At 43.5% G+C, this 17,589-nt stretch overlaps 1 protein-coding gene across 1 annotated transcript in view; it reads left to right on the plus strand.

The window, feature by feature from the left end:
• Window positions 1–17,589, plus strand: part of LOC141092872 (uncharacterized) — a 135,491-nt gene that overhangs the window by 83,105 nt on the left and 34,797 nt on the right. Inside the window, exons 12-14 of the mRNA XM_073579181.1 lie at window positions 5,458–5,576; window positions 7,358–7,395; window positions 17,163–17,275. Of these exons, the coding sequence (XP_073435282.1) occupies window positions 5,458–5,576; window positions 7,358–7,395; window positions 17,163–17,275 (270 nt within the window). The remainder of the gene's footprint in view (window positions 1–5,457; window positions 5,577–7,357; window positions 7,396–17,162; window positions 17,276–17,589) is intronic.

Below are 17,589 nucleotides of genomic sequence, written 5' to 3' on the forward strand. Positions count from 1 at the left end.
TACTTCATTTCCTTTCCGCGGACATCCCTACTATCATCATGGGTGACTTCAACATCCCCATTGACACTTCCCTCTCAGCTGCCACTAAACTTCTATCTCTCACTTCCTCCTTCGGCCTCACTCAATGGTCTTCTACAGCCACCCACAAAGATGGCCACACACTGGACCTCATCTTCACCTGCCTCTGCTCCCTATCTAACCTCTCTAACTCACCTCTTCCTCTCTCTGACCACAACCTTCTCACATTCTCTTCCCTCTCCACTCCATGTCTACAATCCCCACCCCACAAACTTTCACACCCTCGCAGAAATCTTAAACACCTTGACCTACACTCATTCTCTGAATCCCTCCTCCCTCTCACAGATATAAGTTCCTTACACAATGCGGATGATGATGCTGCTGCTCTATAACACCACAATAGCTGCAGCTTTGGAATCTGCTGCCCCACTTACACATACCAAAGCTCGCAAAATCAACAGACAGCCCTGGCACACCAGCCTGACCAAAGAACTGAGGCGAGCTTCCAGGGCTGCTGAGCGCAGATGGAAAAGATCCCACTCCAACGAGCACTTCATCGCATTCAAACAGTCCCTCACTACTTTCAAGACCACACTCGTCACAGCTAAACAAACCTACTTCTCATCTCTAATATCCTCCATGTCTCACAACCCTAAACAGTTATTCAACACCTTCAGTTCTCTCCTCTGTCCCCCAGCACCTCCTCCCTCCCCACTCATCTCAGCTGAAGACTTTGCCTCATTTTTCAAGCAGAAGATTGATAACATCAGAGACAGTTTTGGTCAACAACCCCCAGAGCCGCCCCTCCTGACTTCCCAGCCCTCCACCTCCAAAACCAACTTCTCCACCATCACAGAAGATCGACTCTCCACTCTACTCTGAAGATCACATCTCACCACCTGTGCACTTGACCCGATCCCATCCCACTTCATCCCAAACCTTACCACAGTCTTCATCCCAACCCTAACCCATCTCTTCAACCTATCACTAACAACTGGTGTTTTCCCCTCAAGCTTTAAACATGCCTCCATCACACCTATCCTCAAAAAGCCCTCTCTTGACCCATCCTCTGTATCTAGCTATCAACCTATATCACTTCTCCCCTATGCCTCCAAGCTGCTGGAACAACACGTCTACCTTGAACTGTCCTTCCATCTCTCTTCTTGCTCCCTCTTCGACCGCTTATAATCTGGCTTCCGGTCACACCACTCCACTGAAACTGCCCTTACTAAGGTCACCAATGACCTCTTAACTGCCAAGAGCAAGCGACACTACTCTGTCCTCCTCCTCCTGGACCTGTCGGCTGCCTTTGACACAGTGGACCATTCCCTATTATTACAGACCCTCTCATCCCTTGGCATCACAAACTTGGCCCTATCCTGGATCTCATCATACCTAACAGACTGGACATTCAGCATCTCCCACTCACACACCACCTCCTCACCTCGCCCCCTATCTGTTGGAGTCCCACAAGGTTCAGTCCTAGGACCCCTGCTCTTCTCCATTTACACCTTTGGCCTGGGACAGCTCATAGAATCTCATGGTTTTTAGTATCATCTCTATGCTGACGACACACAGATCTACATCTCTGGACCAGATATCACCTCCCAACTAACCAGAATCCCTCAATGTCTGTCCACTATTTCATCCTTCTCCGCTAGAGTTCTGAAACTTAACATGGACAAAACAGAATTCATCATCTTTCCCCCATCTCACGTGACACCCCCCCCCAACGAACCTATCCATTAAAGTAAATGGCTGCCTCGGGGTATTCCTTGACGCTGATCTCTCCTTCAAACCACATATCCAAGCCCTTTCCACTTCCTGTCGACTTCAACTCAAAAATATTTCACGAATCCGTTCATTCCTCAACCAAAAATCTGCAAAAACCCTAGTCCATGCCCTCATTATCCCTCGCCTTGACTACTGCAACCTCCTTCTCTGTGGGCTCCCCTCGAACACTCTCGCACCCCTCCAATCTATTCTAAACTCTGCTGCCTGACTAATCCACCTGTTCCCCCGCTATTCCCCAGCTTCTCCCCTCTGTCAATCCCTTCACTGGCTCCCCATTGCCCAGAGACTCCAGTACAAAACCCTAACCATGACATACAAAGCCATCCACAACCTGTCTCCTCCATACATCTGTGACCTCGTCTCCCGGTACTTTCCTGCACGCAACCTCCGATCGCAAGATCTCCTTCTCTACTCCCCTCTTATCTCCTCTTCCCTCAATCGCATACAAGATTTCTCTCGTGCATCACCCCTACTCTGGAACTCTACCACAACATATCAGACTCTCGCCTACCATCGAAACCTTCAAAAAGAACCTGAAGACCCACCTCTTCCGACAAGCCTATAACCTGCAGTAACCACCGATCGACCAAACCGCTGCACGACCAGCTCTACCCTCGCCTACTGTATTCTCACTCATCCCTTGTAGATTGTGAGCCTTCGCGGGCAGGGTCCCCTCTCCTCCTGTACCAGTTATGACTTGTATTGTTTAACATTATTGTACTTTTTTTTTATGTATACCCCTCCTCACATGTAAAGCGCCATGGAATAAATGGCGCTATAACAATAAAAAATAACAATAATAATACAGGTATGATGGTGATACAACACATGCATGCACTGGGAGAAGGCTTTCTTGGCCAGACACAGAATGCTAATAGACATGCAGCTTACCTGTCCCCATATATTGTGATAACCACTTAGAAAGGAGGAAACACAATTGTTAAAAGCTTGCAAACATATTTAATTTTTATATATTTTACTCACTTTAAAGTGCTGTGTAATTAATGGTGCTATATCAGACATCAGCACTGTCCCCATTGGGGCTCACAATCCAAATTCCCTATCCGTATGTGAGGAAACTGGAGAACCCAGAGGAAACCCATGCAAAAACGGAAAGAACATTGATAAACTTTGATAAAGGACACCGGAGCCGCGCATGGAATGCGTTGCACCAGTTTATCAAATGTTTCTATGGTTTTAATCCTCTTCGTCACCAAGATTTTGTGGGTTTAACCCCTTGACAGCCAATACGTCTTTTTACTGACCTGAGATATAAGAATATCATCCCCATACAGGTGACAATCCAGCAGCTATTGGCTGTACGCTATAGCTGACAACTTGCTGTATCACAAACTATCAGTGTTGACACAACCATATCTGTTAAACCCCTTAGTTGTATCTGTCAAAAATGACTACATCTAATAAGTGGTTAATAGATTGTGGGGGCTTCCACTTTAATCTAATTGACACACCGAGATCATGATTGTGTTGTCCTGATGTTTGCCATAGCATTTCATGGCCAAATAGCGGCCTTAGGGTACCGTTACACCTAGCGATGCACCAGCGATCCCGACCAGCGATATGACGCGGTCAGGATCGCTGGTGCATCGCTAGGTGGTCGCTAGTGAGCTGCCACACAGGCAGGTCTCACCAGTGACCTCGCAGGAGACGGGGATCGCTACTTACCTGTCAGACGCGGCGATCCTGCGTCCTCCCGCCCGGCTCCACGCGTCGCTCGTCGGCGCCGCAGGAAGTGACTGACGAGGAATGGTCCAGGAGCTATTCGCGTGATCAGCGATAAGCAGCGGGGGAGCCAGTCGGAGGTAAGTATCACATGCAGCGATATCGCTAGCAATATCGCTGCAACGTCACAAAATCGGTGACTTTACAGCGATATCGCTAGCGATATCGCAGTGTGTAATGGGGGCTTTAGTCTCCCGGCTATAGCAGTCGGTTCCGAAGTTAGTGACCTTTAGGTGGTAAACACTTTTTCATTCCTTCTATACCACTTTACATTAATTCATGAAAATCACTTGAAGGGTTAATAAACTACCTGACAGAAGTTTTCAATATGTCGGGGGGTGCTGTTTTTAAAATTGTATCATATTTGGGGTCTTCCAATATAGAGGTCCCCCAAACTCACTTAACCTGGATAGGTCCCTCAAAAAAAATTAAATTTTGTAAATTTTCTTGAAAAAATAAAAAATTGCTGATTTAAAATTTTTAAAACCTCCTAAAAGGCTAAAAAAAATTAGCATTTTAAAACTAGTGCTGATGTAAAGCAGACATGTAGGAAATGTTTATTAATGAATTTCTGTGGTGTGACTATTTGGATTAAAGGGATAATCATTCAAAGCTTGAAAATTGCAATTTTTTTACATTGTCAAATTTCTGATACTTTTTATAAATAAACACAAAACCTATCAACTTAAATTTACCATTATCATAAATTACAATGTGCCACGAAAAAGTCTCAAAATCAAAGGGATTTGTTGACGCGTTCCAGAGTTATCACCACATAAAGTAACATTGGTCAGAATTTACAAAATTGGCTCTCACTAAGGGGTTAATTATATATGAATAAAAGGACTTGGCTTTATTTGGAGCTGGAAATTTTTGCTTTTTCTATAGAACATGCAAACTCCTTGCTAATGTCCTTGATGGGATTTAAACCCAGGGCTCTAAGGCTACAGTGCCCATTGTGTCTGCTAGGGGGTGCTGTGTGGGTGTCTCAGGACAGGCGTATAAGCATTTCCAGTGTTCTGATAGGAGTAGGATGCTGAATGATCGTAATGTATCTCAAGGTGGGTGTCCTTGAGATGAAGGCTTGCTTGTGTGCTGATCAGCAGAGCTGATCTTTCGTTCCAATGTGTCAGGGAGAAGTCTTCAGGTAGCTGAAGAGACGGGCGAGACCAGCTACCTACAAATCCACCCAGGGGTGTCTCTAAAACACCATACTAAAGAATGTATGAATGCTTGTAGGACCTGTGATGAGGTCATAGCCATGTGACCTGGTGGGCGTGGCAACGGACCATATAAGGTGGCCAGGGTAGGTCACATGAGTCCACAATGGACCAACAGGGTCCAAGCATTCAGTGTCCCGCTGGGAGATGGGGCTTCCTGCCTAACAGCACGTGAATGCTGTGAGTAATGGCTGCAAGCGTCTGACCGTTCCCAGGGAGTGGGAATGAACGACTGCAGTGAGCTGAAGTAGTCATGAGGTAAACCCTGACTGGGTGAGATATCTGTAAGGCTGAAGAGCCTGAGTACAGGACATTGCGTAACCTGTGTGATCACAGGGATAACAGAGGGAAGCTCTGTCACGAACGCTGTGCTGATTATATGAACTTTATGTTGCTGCTGTGGGTTTATGATGCCTGAATAAACCGCATGGATTGTTATTGTTTTATGGAAAACCCATGATGTGATTATTTGGCTGCCAAGCGAGTGTCCCTAACCTTGACTGACAGCGCTACCTTACACCATGTACAGGTGTAGAAGGGTACATGGTGCAAAAAAAGGGAGATTTAAGACATGACATCTTAGGACTTTGTTTATAATAGAATTCATGTATTTTCATTTTACACCATGTAGAAATCATGTTTTTGTATACATAATCAGCTGTTCATTTTCATGATATTTCAGGTATGTTTGCACCCACCCTATTCTCCAAAGTATACGGGAAAATGATTTGTGCAGAGTGTATGAATTTTGGACAAAATAGAACAGAGAAGTACATCTGCCAGAATTGCCACAGTGAGTTGGTAAGCAGTAGTGTATCTAAATTGGCAACATAAAATTACAATGGAAAATAAATTACATTGTGCCACTGACCATCTTTAAAACCGTTTTCTCTTAAAAAAACAAGTTAATCCCACAGGACCTGTTGTATGTTAGAGTATGTAGAGAATACATAATTTTATATATATTCTTTTCTATATTAAAAAATCAGTTACGTTGGTATGAAATGGCAAAACAAATATTTGTGTTCGTCCGCTCAGAATGAAAAACAAACCAAAGCAAAATTCAAGTATAAACCATTAAATTTTTTTTTTTTTTTTTTTTTTTTTTTGAGGGGGAGATGGGAGGAAAGATCATAAATATTGCAACCCCTCTTTAAGGATAGAAAGTTCTTATCAGATCAGAGGATGTTCTCCTTTTATAGGAAATTGGTAGTGGTTGCAACTAGAATTGAAGCTCATAGCAGCACCATCCTGTTCAAGCTGGAGGGACTGAGCACTAATAATTTCTGCAAATTTTCTATTTTACCATCATTAACCCCCGGAGGTATTTTGGTTTTTGTTTTTCGCTCCTTCCCAGAAGGTCATTACGAGTTCATAGACACCAAACATGTCTAGGTTCTTTTTTCATCTAAGTGGTGAAAAAAAATCCAAATTTTTGTTTAAAAAAAATAATAAACTGCGCCATTTTCTGATTCCCATAGCGTCTCCATTTTTCGTGATCTCGGGTTGGGTGAGGGCTCACTTTTTGTTTGCTGAGCTGATTTTTTTAATGATACCATTTTGGTGCAGATACAAATCTTTTGATTGCCCATTATTGCATTTGAATGCAATGTCGCGGTGACAAAAAAACAGTAATTCTGGCGTTTTTACTTTTTTCTCGCTATGCTGTTTAGCGATCAGGTTAATCCTTTTTTCTTTGAAGCAATTCGGAACGCAGCAAACAAATATGTATGTTTTGATTGTTTTTATTTTGAGAAGGGGGGGATTAAACTTTTATATAACTGTTTTTTTTTTAAACGTTTTTTACATTTTGGCACGCTTCAATAGTCTTCATGGGAGACTAGAAGCTGCCATAACCCGATTTGGCTCTGCTACATACAAGCGATCAGCTCACCTGTATGTAGTAGATTTACTTGCTATGAGCGCCGACCACCGGGTGGCGTTCACAGCAATCTGGCACTGACTACCATAGAGGTCTCCTGGAGACCTCTGGCTGTCATGTCAACGAGTTCACCGGTGGGTGGACTTCCGGCACGATAGCCAGAATTGCATCAGCGATTGACAGCGGCATTTAACAGGTTAATCGCCACGAGTGGATTGCGATTCCACTTGCGGCTGTTCTGGGAAAGATGTGGGCTCCGGCAGCGAGAAAGTTAGGGGGTCCTACATCGGCATACTATTATGCCCGATGTTGGAAAGGGGTTAACAACTGTAAGGCTGTGTTCACGTTGAGTAAATGCACAAATTTCTGCAACATTTCTGCTGCTCTTGGCATGAAAATCACTGCTGCAAAAAAATTGTTTTTGCCCTGGGGTTTTGATTGCTTTGAATGTAGTCAATGGTGAAAAACGCACAGAGAATTGACACTGCAGATAATTTTATGCATCAAATCTGTAAGTCACAAATAAGCAACATGTACATGACACTTCAGGTTTCTCATCATTCACTTTACTGTCATCAGGATTGTTTCAGGATTTGCTAGCAAATCTGCAATGTGTACCCAAGCCCCTATAGCATAAAGTGGAGTTGTCATGTTAAAATGCTACATTTGATCTAAAATAATTTCAAATTTTTTTTTATAGATTGGGCAAAATGGCACAGCCTTTTACAGTGATATTAAGTAAGTATGTACGCAATTTAATTTTCTTGCAGAAAAGTAAAAAGTAGCATCTGATCCATTTTTCCCCTTTGTTTTATAGTGTACTGTTTGCAAATTGCATCAACTGAAAAAATTGGTGTTCATAGATGACTCGGCTAGACAAGTTACGCTACATATTTGTACAACATTGTTATACCCTGTATTTTATTGTGGTCATTTGTCATCCATTCCACTTCTGCAGAGACTTTGGGGACACATGCACTGTGCTGTATGTGTAGTGTAACAAATAGTGTTGAGCTGTGCTCTTCACAATGGAAAGTGTTATTGTGTAGTCGTGGTCACAAATTTTGAGACTAGCACAAAGTTTAGTTTTCTCAATTTTTTTACTTCAGTTTTATAGTGCCAATTTGCATTAAGTATAGTTTGAGTCATCAGATGAATTGCAAAGTAAGAAAATCCTTGCCATAAAGATAAATCTCAAACTAATTTCCACTGCATTTCAGTGATTTTTCTCGTTGGCTCTGGATAAAGTATTAACAACGACACTGCAGCTGACAACACTGCCATGCTGATTTTAATTATAACGGCAAAATGGTTGGTTTAACCCCTTCAACCTCGGGCCATTTTCTGTTTTCTTTTTTTTTTTTTTTTTTTTTGTTTTTTGCTCCCCTTCTTCCTAGAGCCATGGTGTTTTTTTTTTTCAATTTTCTGTCAAAATGGCCATGTGAGGGCTTGTTTTTTGTGGGAATATATATATATATATATATATATATATATATATATATATATATATATATATATATATATATATATATATATATCTCTATCTCCTTGCTTTAATGGTCTCCTTAGGAAACTTTTAGGCTGAGAGATACCGATTTGTTGTGAATTCGCTTTCTGGCCTCCCTCTGGTTACTACTGAAGGTAGTGGAGCTGGTCAAATTGACAGAGGGGTTGAGAGTTCTCTTTCTAGGCTCCCTCTGGTGATTACTGGAGGTAATGGAGCTGATCTGATTGACAGAGGCTTGCCACCTGATAATGAGGACAACGATTGGAGATCTGGAGTTTCAGATTGGGATTTAAGACAGCCAACTCCCTCTATCCCTGCTGGTGATTTTCTTCCTGCCTCCTGAGGTCTTAGTTTCCAGCTCAGTCCCTGCATGTTCAGCTAAGTGTTCATTTGCTATTCTGTTCACATTTGATCTGGTTTTGTCTATCTCAGTTTTGTGTGGTCAGCAAGCTCCTGCTGGGGCTGTGCTAAATCACCATCCATATGTTACTTATGTTACTGCTTGTGCAGTTTGTTTTGGTCCCTTATTAGATTGGCTTCTTTTCGCTGTGCTTTCAGAATATACCAGAGTGCTGATATAGTGGGCGAAGTTGTGCGACTTCAGTATTTTTTGCATCAAACGTGTTGGACTTTTTTGCAGGGCTTTTTGCGTGATTGCAGACTGTCTTTCCTTTCCTGTCCTGTCTAGTCAGTGTGGGCCCCATCATTTCCTCAGTCTATATTCCTGCCTGTGTTTTCATCTTGTCTCACCGACAATATATGTTTGGGGGCTATCTATTCCTTTGGGGTCTGCTCTGGGGCAGTTTAGATTTCCCCTTTCTTGCTTTAGGCTTAGTTAGCTCTCCAGCTGTGCCGAGGCATCTAGGATCATCATAGGCATGCTCCACGGCTACTGCTAGTTGTGTGGCTAGGATCAGGGGTCTGCAATCTGCTTAGTTACCAACCTCTCTGGTTTTCTGTGGCTTAGCTTGGGCTTGCTTTCCTCCTCGGTCATCCAATCATAACAGAATCACCAGCCCAACAGCAGACTCTAGGGTACTCAAAAGAAGGAAGGAATTGTAAAAGAAAAAAGTCTCAATTTTTTTTTATTTTTTTATTTTTTTTTTTTCCTCTTTCGCTCGGGCCGTAGGAGGATTTTTTTTTTCTTTAATGGAGATTAAGCAATTGTGTGTTCGTGTTGAGCAGCTCGCTGCTGAAGTGCGGGGAATTTCTCCCTATTTCGCTCAATCATGTGCTGTTGAACCGAAAATTCCTACTCCTGATGTTTTTTCTGGGGATCGGTCTATATTTTTGAATTTTAAGAATAATTGTAAACTATTTCTTGCCTTGAAACCTAACTCCTCGGGGAGCTTTGTGCAGCAGGTTAAGATTGTCATTTCCCTGCTGCGCGGCGATCCCCAGGATTGGGCCTTTTCTTTGACACCCGGAGATCCTATTCTGACCAATGTGGACGCATTTTTTCAAGCCTTGGGGTTGTTGTATGATGAACCTAATGCTATTGATCAAGCTGAGAAAACCTTATAGGCATTGAACCAGGGTCAGGATTCTGCAGAGTTATATTGTCAAATTCCGAAAGTGGGCTGGCCTTACTAAATGGAATAACGATGCTCTAGCAGCTCTCTTTTGGAAGGGTTCGGCAGAAACCGTAAAAGATGTTATGGTGGGATTTCCTGTTCCCTCTGGTCTTGACGATTCTTTATCATTAGCCATTCAAGTTGATCGGCGTTTACGTGAATGTAAAACTACACAAGAGGCATTGCCGCCTTTTGAACGAACGTCTGAACCCATGCATTGTGATACGGTTTTGTCTAGGGCGCAATGTCAGGAGTTTAGAAGGTGTAATAAGCTGTGTTGTTTCTGTGGGGATGCCTCTCATACTATTTGTCTGCCCTAAACGAGAAAACCGTTTTGCTCACACATTGCTGTGGGCAGTGTACAGCCTAAGTTCCTTTTGGCAATTACCCTGATCTGTTCCTTGTCTACATTTTCTACAAGGCTTTTGTCAATTCAGGAGCAGCTTTGAATCTGATGGATTTAGACTTTGCTCAACGTTGTGGTTTTCCCATGATACCCCTGCGGACTCCTAACCCTTTGAGGGGTATTGATGCTACTCCTTTGGCGGAGAATAAACCCCAGTTTTGGACCCAGGTTCTAATGCGGGTCGCCCCGGACCACCAAGAAAATTAATTTTTGGTGTTACACAGTTTGCATGATACTATTGTTCTGGGTTTTCCCTGGTTGCAAACTCGTAATCCTGTTTTGGATTGGAAATTTGTGTCTGTGGTGAGTTGGGGTTGTCAGTGTTCTTAGTGACACTCCTGTTTTCTCCACCTCTCCTCAGTCTCATGATATTCCTGACTATTTGGCTGATTTTTCTGATGTATTTAGTGAGACTAAGTCTGTGCCTTTGCCTCCTCATAGGAGTTATGACTGTGCAATTGAGTTGATGCCCGGGTGTAAATTTCCCAAGGGTCGGCTTTTCAACTTATTGGTTCCCGAACATGATGCTATGCAATCTTATATCAAGGAGTCTTTAGAGAAGGGTCATATTAGACCATCCTCTTCACCTTTTAGGTGCTGTTTTTTTTTTGTTTTTTTGTGGCCAAGAAAGATGGTTCATTAAGGCCATGTACTGACTATAGTTCCCTTAACAAAATCACTGTTAAATATCAGTACCCGTTACCCCTGATTTCTGATTTATTTTCCAGAGTTAAAAGTGCCTGTTGGTTTACCAAGCTTGACCTCAGGGGGGTGTATAATCTTATTTGCATCAAGCACGGGGATGAATGGAAGATGGTGTTTAATATGCCAGAGGGACATTTTGAGTACCTGGTGATGCCTTTTGGGCTCACTAATGCCCCTTCTGTCTTCCAATCTTTTATGAACGATATTTTCCGGGACTTTGTGGATAAGTTTTTGATCATTTATCTGGATGATATTTTGATCTTTTCCAGTGATTGGGATTCTCATGTGGAACATGTCCGGACTGTGTTCCAGATTTTGAGGGAAAATTCTCTGTATGATCGAAGTGCATTTTTGGTGTACAGAGGATTTCATTTTTGGGATTCATTTTGTCCCCGTCTGCTATTGAAATGGACCTGGCCAAGATACAGGCCATATATGATTGGGTTCAGCCCACTTCTTTGAAGGCTCTCCAGAAGCTTTTGGGTTTTGCTAATTTATACCGTAAACTTAAAAGTAATTTTTCTGGTATTGTCTGACCAAAAAGGGCGCTGATGTGGTGAATTGGTCTCCAGAGGCAGTCTCAGCATTTGAGAAGCTTAAGCGGAGATTCACTTCTGCTCCTGTTCTACGGCAACCTGATGTCTCACTCCCATTTCAGGTGGAGGTAGATGCTTCTGAGATTGGTGCAGGAGCCGTTTTGTCCCAAAAAGATCCGGTGACTTCTAAGATGAATCCCAGTGCCTTCTTTTCTTGAAAATTCACCCCATCTGAACTTAACTATGACGTGGGGAATCGGGAACTGTTGGCCATGAAATGGGCATTTGAAGAGTTGAGACATTGGTTGGAGGGAGCTAGACATCAAGTTGTGGTCCTCACCGACCACAAGAAATTGATTTCTCTTTAATCAGCCAAACGCTTGAATCCTAGACAGGCTAGGTAGGCCTTGTCTTTCACACGTTTTAATTTTTTGGTCTCGTTTTTTCAGGGCACTAAGAATGGTAAGGCGGACGCCCTTTCTAGGAGTTTCTTTGCGGATTCTCTTATTGTGACCGAGCCTACTACCATTTTAAATGAGGGTGTAGTTCTTTCCGCCATCTCGCCCGATTTGAGACGTGCCCTGGAGGAATTTCAGGAGGACAAACCAGAACGTTGCCCTATGGGAAAATTGTATGTCCCTGACCAGTGGAGGAAAAAAGTAATGTCTGAAATTCATTGCTCCATGTTGGCTGGTCATCCAGGTATTTTTGGTAGCAGAGATTTGGTGAGTCGGTCTTTTTGGTGGCCTGCATTATCTCGTGATGTCAGGAATTTTGTGCAGTCCTGTGGGACTTGTTCTCGGTCCAAGCCCTGTTCTCGTTCTAGTGGGTTGTTGATGCCCCTGCCAGTGCCCAGGAGGCCATGTACCCACATCTCAATGGATTTTATTTCCGATCTTCCTGTTTCTCAGAGAATGACTGTTATCTGGGTGATTTGTGATAGATTTTCTAAGATGATCCATCTTGTACCACTCCCAAAGTTGCTATCTTCTGATTTGGTGCCCTTGTTTTTACAACAGGTGGTTCGGTTTCACGGGATTCCTGAGAACATTGTGTCGGACAGAGGAGTCCAGTTTGCTTCCAGATTTCGGAAGGCTTTTTGTTCCAAACTGGGAATTCAGTTATCTTACTCCTCTGCATTTCATCCTCAGACCAATGGGCAGACTGAGAGAACAAACCAGACTTTGGAGTCCTATTTGAGATGTTTCCTATCTGCTGATCAGGATGGCTGGGTCTCATTTTTGCCCTTGGCCAAATTCGTGCTAAACAATAGAGCTAGTTCTGCCACTTTGATGTCGCCCTTTTTCTGTAACTTTGGGTTTCATCCTCGATTTTCTTCAGGGCAGGTGGAATGTTCGACCTGCCCAAGTGTGGACACTGTGGTAGAGAGAATGCAGCAGATTTGGGACCAAGTGGTGGATAAGTTGTCCCTCTCTCAGGAAAAAGCACAACGGTTTTCCAGCCGGCATAGGACCATTGGTCCCCGGTTTAAAGTTGGTGATATGGTTTGGTTGTCGTCAGAATATTCCTATGAAGGTTGCGTCTCCAAAATTCAAGCCAAGATTCATTAGACCTTATAAGATTTTGGAGATCTTTAATCCTGTTTCTTTTCGATTTGGCTCTTCCAGTTCCGTTTAAGATTCATAACGTGTTTCATAAATCTTTGTTGAAGAGGTTTGTGGAGCCAGTAGTTCCTATGGCGGCGCCTCCTGACCCTGTATTGGTTAAAGGCAATGTGGAATATGAGGTAGAGAAAATATTGGATTCTCGTTTGGCTAGACGGAGACTCCAGTACTTGGTCAAATGGAAGGGTTATGGCCAGGAGGATAATTCTTGGGTCTGTGCTTCTGACATTCATGCCGATAGATTGGTTCGTGCTTTTCACCGGGCCCATCCTGATCGGCCTGGTGGTGTGGATGAGGGTTCGGTGACCACTCCTCAAGGGAGGGGTACTGTTGTGAATTCGCTTTCTGGTCTCCCTCTGGTTACTACTGAAGGTAGTGGAGCTGGTCAAATTGACAAAGTGGTTGCGAGTTCTCTTTCTAGGCTCCCTCTGGTGGTTACTGGAGGTAATGGAGCTGATCTGATTGATAGAGGCTTGCTACCTGATGAGGACGACGATTGGAGATCTGGAGTTTCAGATTGGGATTTTAGACAGCCGACTCCCTCTATCCCTGCTGGTGATTTTCTTCCTGCCTCCTGAGGTCTTAGTTTCCAGCTCAGTCCCTGCATGTTCAGCTAAGTGTTCATTTGCTATTCTGTTTACATTTGATACATCTGATATAGTGGGCGAAGTCGTGTGGCTTCAGTATTTTTTTTGCATCAGACGTGTTTGGACTTTTTTGCAGGGTTTTTTGCGTGATTGCAGACAGTGTCTTTACTTTTCTGTCCTGTCTAGTCAGTGTGGGCCCCATCATTTGCTCAGTCCATGTTCCTGCCTGCGTTTGTATTTTCATCTTGTCTCATCGACAATGTTTGGGGGCTATCTATTCCTTTGGGGACTGCTCTGGGGCAGTTTAGATTTCTCCTTTCTTGCTTTAGGCTTAGTTAGCTCTCCGGCTGTGCCGAGGTGTCTAGGATCATCGTAGGCACGCTCCACGGCTACTGCTAGTTGTGTGGATAGGATCAGGGGTCTACAGTCCGCTTAGTTACCAACCGCTCTGGTTTTCTTTGGCTTAGCTTGGGCTTGCTTTCCTCCTCGGTCACCCAATCATAACACTGATTGCTTGTCCTAGACATACCTGGGCTTCGGCCCTGCTATGTGTAGCAGAAATGCTCATCTGCTATGAACGTCTGCCACGGGGCAGTGCTCTTAGCAGATAGGCAATGATAACCACAGCGGTCTCCTGCAGACCCTGGGTTGTCATGCCAACCCATCAGTGCTCCGCGATCATGTGACCGGAGGGCCAATTACTGGAGTTAGTGACTTGCTTCCGTCATGATCATGTTAAATGCCGCTGAGATTGACAGCACAATTTAATGTGTTAACTGCCGCAGGTGGATCACGATTCCACCCTCTGCTGTTAAGGGCATATGACAGCTGATCAAATCAGCTGTCATGCGCCGGAAAACATGTGGGGGTTCGGCACCGGAGCTCACATCAAAGGGGGAGATAATACATATGACATGCGTACAGTATTTTTTGGACTATAAGACGCACCTAGGTTTTAGAGGAGGAAATTAGTAAAAAAAAGCAAAAAATGTTAATTCTGTACATAATATCCCCCATCCTGGTAGGCATGGCCCCCATCAGAAAAACCTAAAAGGAGAAAAAAAAAATCCATTATACTTGCCTTCCTGTGCTCCATCTCAGCGTCTTGTTCCAATGCCAACAGCTGCTTTACGTGACATGTGCTGCTTACAAGCTGAGGACAGATGCCGGAATACTCGCTGCCCTCCACGCTGGGACTATGTGCATGGAGAGCAGTGAATATTCATTGCTCTTAATTAACGAGCCCAGTGTTGGCCGCAGCCGTCTGCTTCCTGCAGATGCTGGATGTTCACGTGTGCCCACTACTAATGCGAATGAGTATTCACTGCGTTTCACGCCTATGGAAGTGGAGAGTAGTGAATATGCATTGCCTTTAGTAGCATGCACACGTTAACGCCCGGCAGCTGCAGAAAGCCAGCTGCTGAGACTAACTGCGTGTCTGCTATTAAAGAGAAATGAAAATTCACTGCCCTCCACGCCCATGTGTGTGGAATGCAGTGAATATTCATTTATTTAGCGGGCAAAGGAGTTATCCGCAGCTGCTGGCTCCTGCCTCCTGTGACCTGCCGCTCCCCCACCACAGCCAGAGCAGCTACATCTGGAGGAAAAAAGGGCTTCTTAGGGCAGTTTCACACGTCAGTGTCTCCGGTACGTGTAGTGACAGTTTTCTCACGTACCGGAGTCACTGACACACGTAGACACATTCTCACGAATGTCTATGCAGATGTCAACATGTTTTCATGGGCCGTGTGTCTGTGCGCATGTCCTTTTTTGTGCAACAGTCCTTTTTTGTGCAACAGCACGGATCACACGGACCCATACAAGTCAATGGGTCTGTGTAAACATGTACCGCACACGGATGCTGTCCGTGTGCGTTTTTAAGTCAAAGGGTTAATTTTAAAATTTTTTTCAAAAACACGGACATACGGATAGCACACGGATGACCTCCATATGCACACGGACAGCTCCGGTACCGTTTTTTTCAGTACCGGAATTATCTGGATGTGTGAAACTGCCCTTATAGTCTGAAAAATATGGTACGTTATAGTTCATGAAGGGTTAATTGGGGCCTGATGCTAGTAAATCATTGTCCATTTTTGTTAATCTAATTATTGCCAAGAAAACATGTGTTTATCATTGCTTTATAGCTCCTAAATCAAGTAATTATCAGATCATCAAGAGAGGTGCAATTGCTATGTCTGCTTCATGCTTATGTCCTGCAAATGCCAGGCCCAGCTTCTAAAGAGGATTCTGCAAGAGGATCAGTGCGCACTGAGCGCAGAGGTTGTTCAGGAATGGCAGCAGCCAAGTGTTGGTGCATTTGCACGCACAGGGAGGCAAAACGTCTTGTAGGATGGCGTGAGCTCATGAGAGGCAGAAAACCTCCACATTTGTACTTCCTGCAGAATTTCAGTTTAGGCATTGGACTGCAGAGGACTGGGATGAAGCAAATTTTCTGATGAAGCCCCATTCATACTGTTGGGGACATCTGATGGAATGATTTCCCAGAGAAGAAAAGGTGAGTTCTACCATGAGTCCTTTGTCATGCCAATAGCAAAACCTCTTGAGACCATTTGTATGAGATTGTTTTTCATTCAAGAGAGTGGGCTCGCTAACAATTTTGCCAGCGACCACTATCATGAATAAAGAATTGTGTGTGTATATATACATCCTCTATGAGCAACTTCTCCCAACAATCCGTGAGCAATTTGATGGTGAGCAATGCTTTTTCTAGCTTGACAGAGTAAGTACCATGTCACAAGGTAAAATTGATAATTAAGTGCACAATCAACAAAGCATTGAATTTTTAAGTCCATGGCTAGAAAATTCTCCAGATCTCAATCCCATTGAGAATTGGGCAAAAATGGGTTGCCATCAGATAGGGATTTGGCCCTGAAGCTGATTTCCAGCATGTCAGTGTATCTAAAGGTACTGTCACACTTAGCGATATTGCTAGCAATATCGCTATAACTTGTGACGTTATAGCGATATTGCTAGCGATATCGCTGTGTCTGATACTTACCTCCGACCCGCTCCCCCGCTGGTTATCACTGATCGCGCGAGAACATCAGGACTGTTTCTCGTCGTCGGCTTCCTGCAGCGAGACGAGCGTGGAGCAGGGCGGGAGGACGTCAGGATCGCCTAGTGTGACAGGTAAGTAACGACCCCCGTCCCCAGCGATGTCGCTGGTGAGATCTGCCTGTGTGGCAGCTCACTAGCGACCACTTAGCGAAGCACCAGCGATCCTGACCGCGTCATATCGCTGGTCGGGATTGCTGGTGCATCGCTAAGTGTGACAGTACCTTAAGTAAATAGTGTAAAGATTTGCATCAAATTTATTTGTCAAAGTATAAAAACTTATGAAATGCTTTATAATTGTACTTCAGAAACCATAGAAATTTTACTAAAAGGGCTAAACAGTGAGACAGCAAACTTTGTAAAAACCTAAACTTGTACGAGTCTTAGAACTTGTGGCCAAGACTGAATTCTAGAATGATTTTTAAGTAATGTTAAGTTTTGCCACTAACTTAATTTTGTAAACCTGTGTTATTCTTCTCTTGCTCAGGCCCTTGGTATACACAGTGTCCATTCTTCTGCCTGCTGCCTATGTCATAGGACTCCTTTTCACCCTGAAGACACATTCCCATATTTATGATATTCACGTCAGTGACTGTCATGGTAAGATCATACAAAATCTGTTTATTCCAGCAAACCATTTTAAATATAATATTGGTGCACTGTTCTTGTATGTTGACCCCGTAGGAGTTATTCCATATGAAAGTGTGTTTATAGTTAATACTTTTTAAAAAAGTTTTACCATTCTAATAAGTGATGGCATAGCATCTAGTAGCAAAGAGCTGCAACTAGAGAAAATTAGATCTTTTAAAAATTTCGACTATCAGCTTTGTTAAAACCTTTTTAAACAAAATCAAATGGCAGAAAATCGCAGGTACTAGTGAGTTTAAGTGCCCAAAAAAGATTTAAAGCTGCAT

The sequence above is a fragment of the Dendrobates tinctorius genome, unplaced genomic scaffold (assembly GCF_039654945.1).
Source record: "Dendrobates tinctorius isolate UK_male_01 unplaced genomic scaffold, ASM3965494v1 ptg000062l, whole genome shotgun sequence".
In the NCBI taxonomy this organism is placed as follows: Eukaryota; Metazoa; Chordata; class Amphibia; order Anura; family Dendrobatidae; genus Dendrobates; species Dendrobates tinctorius.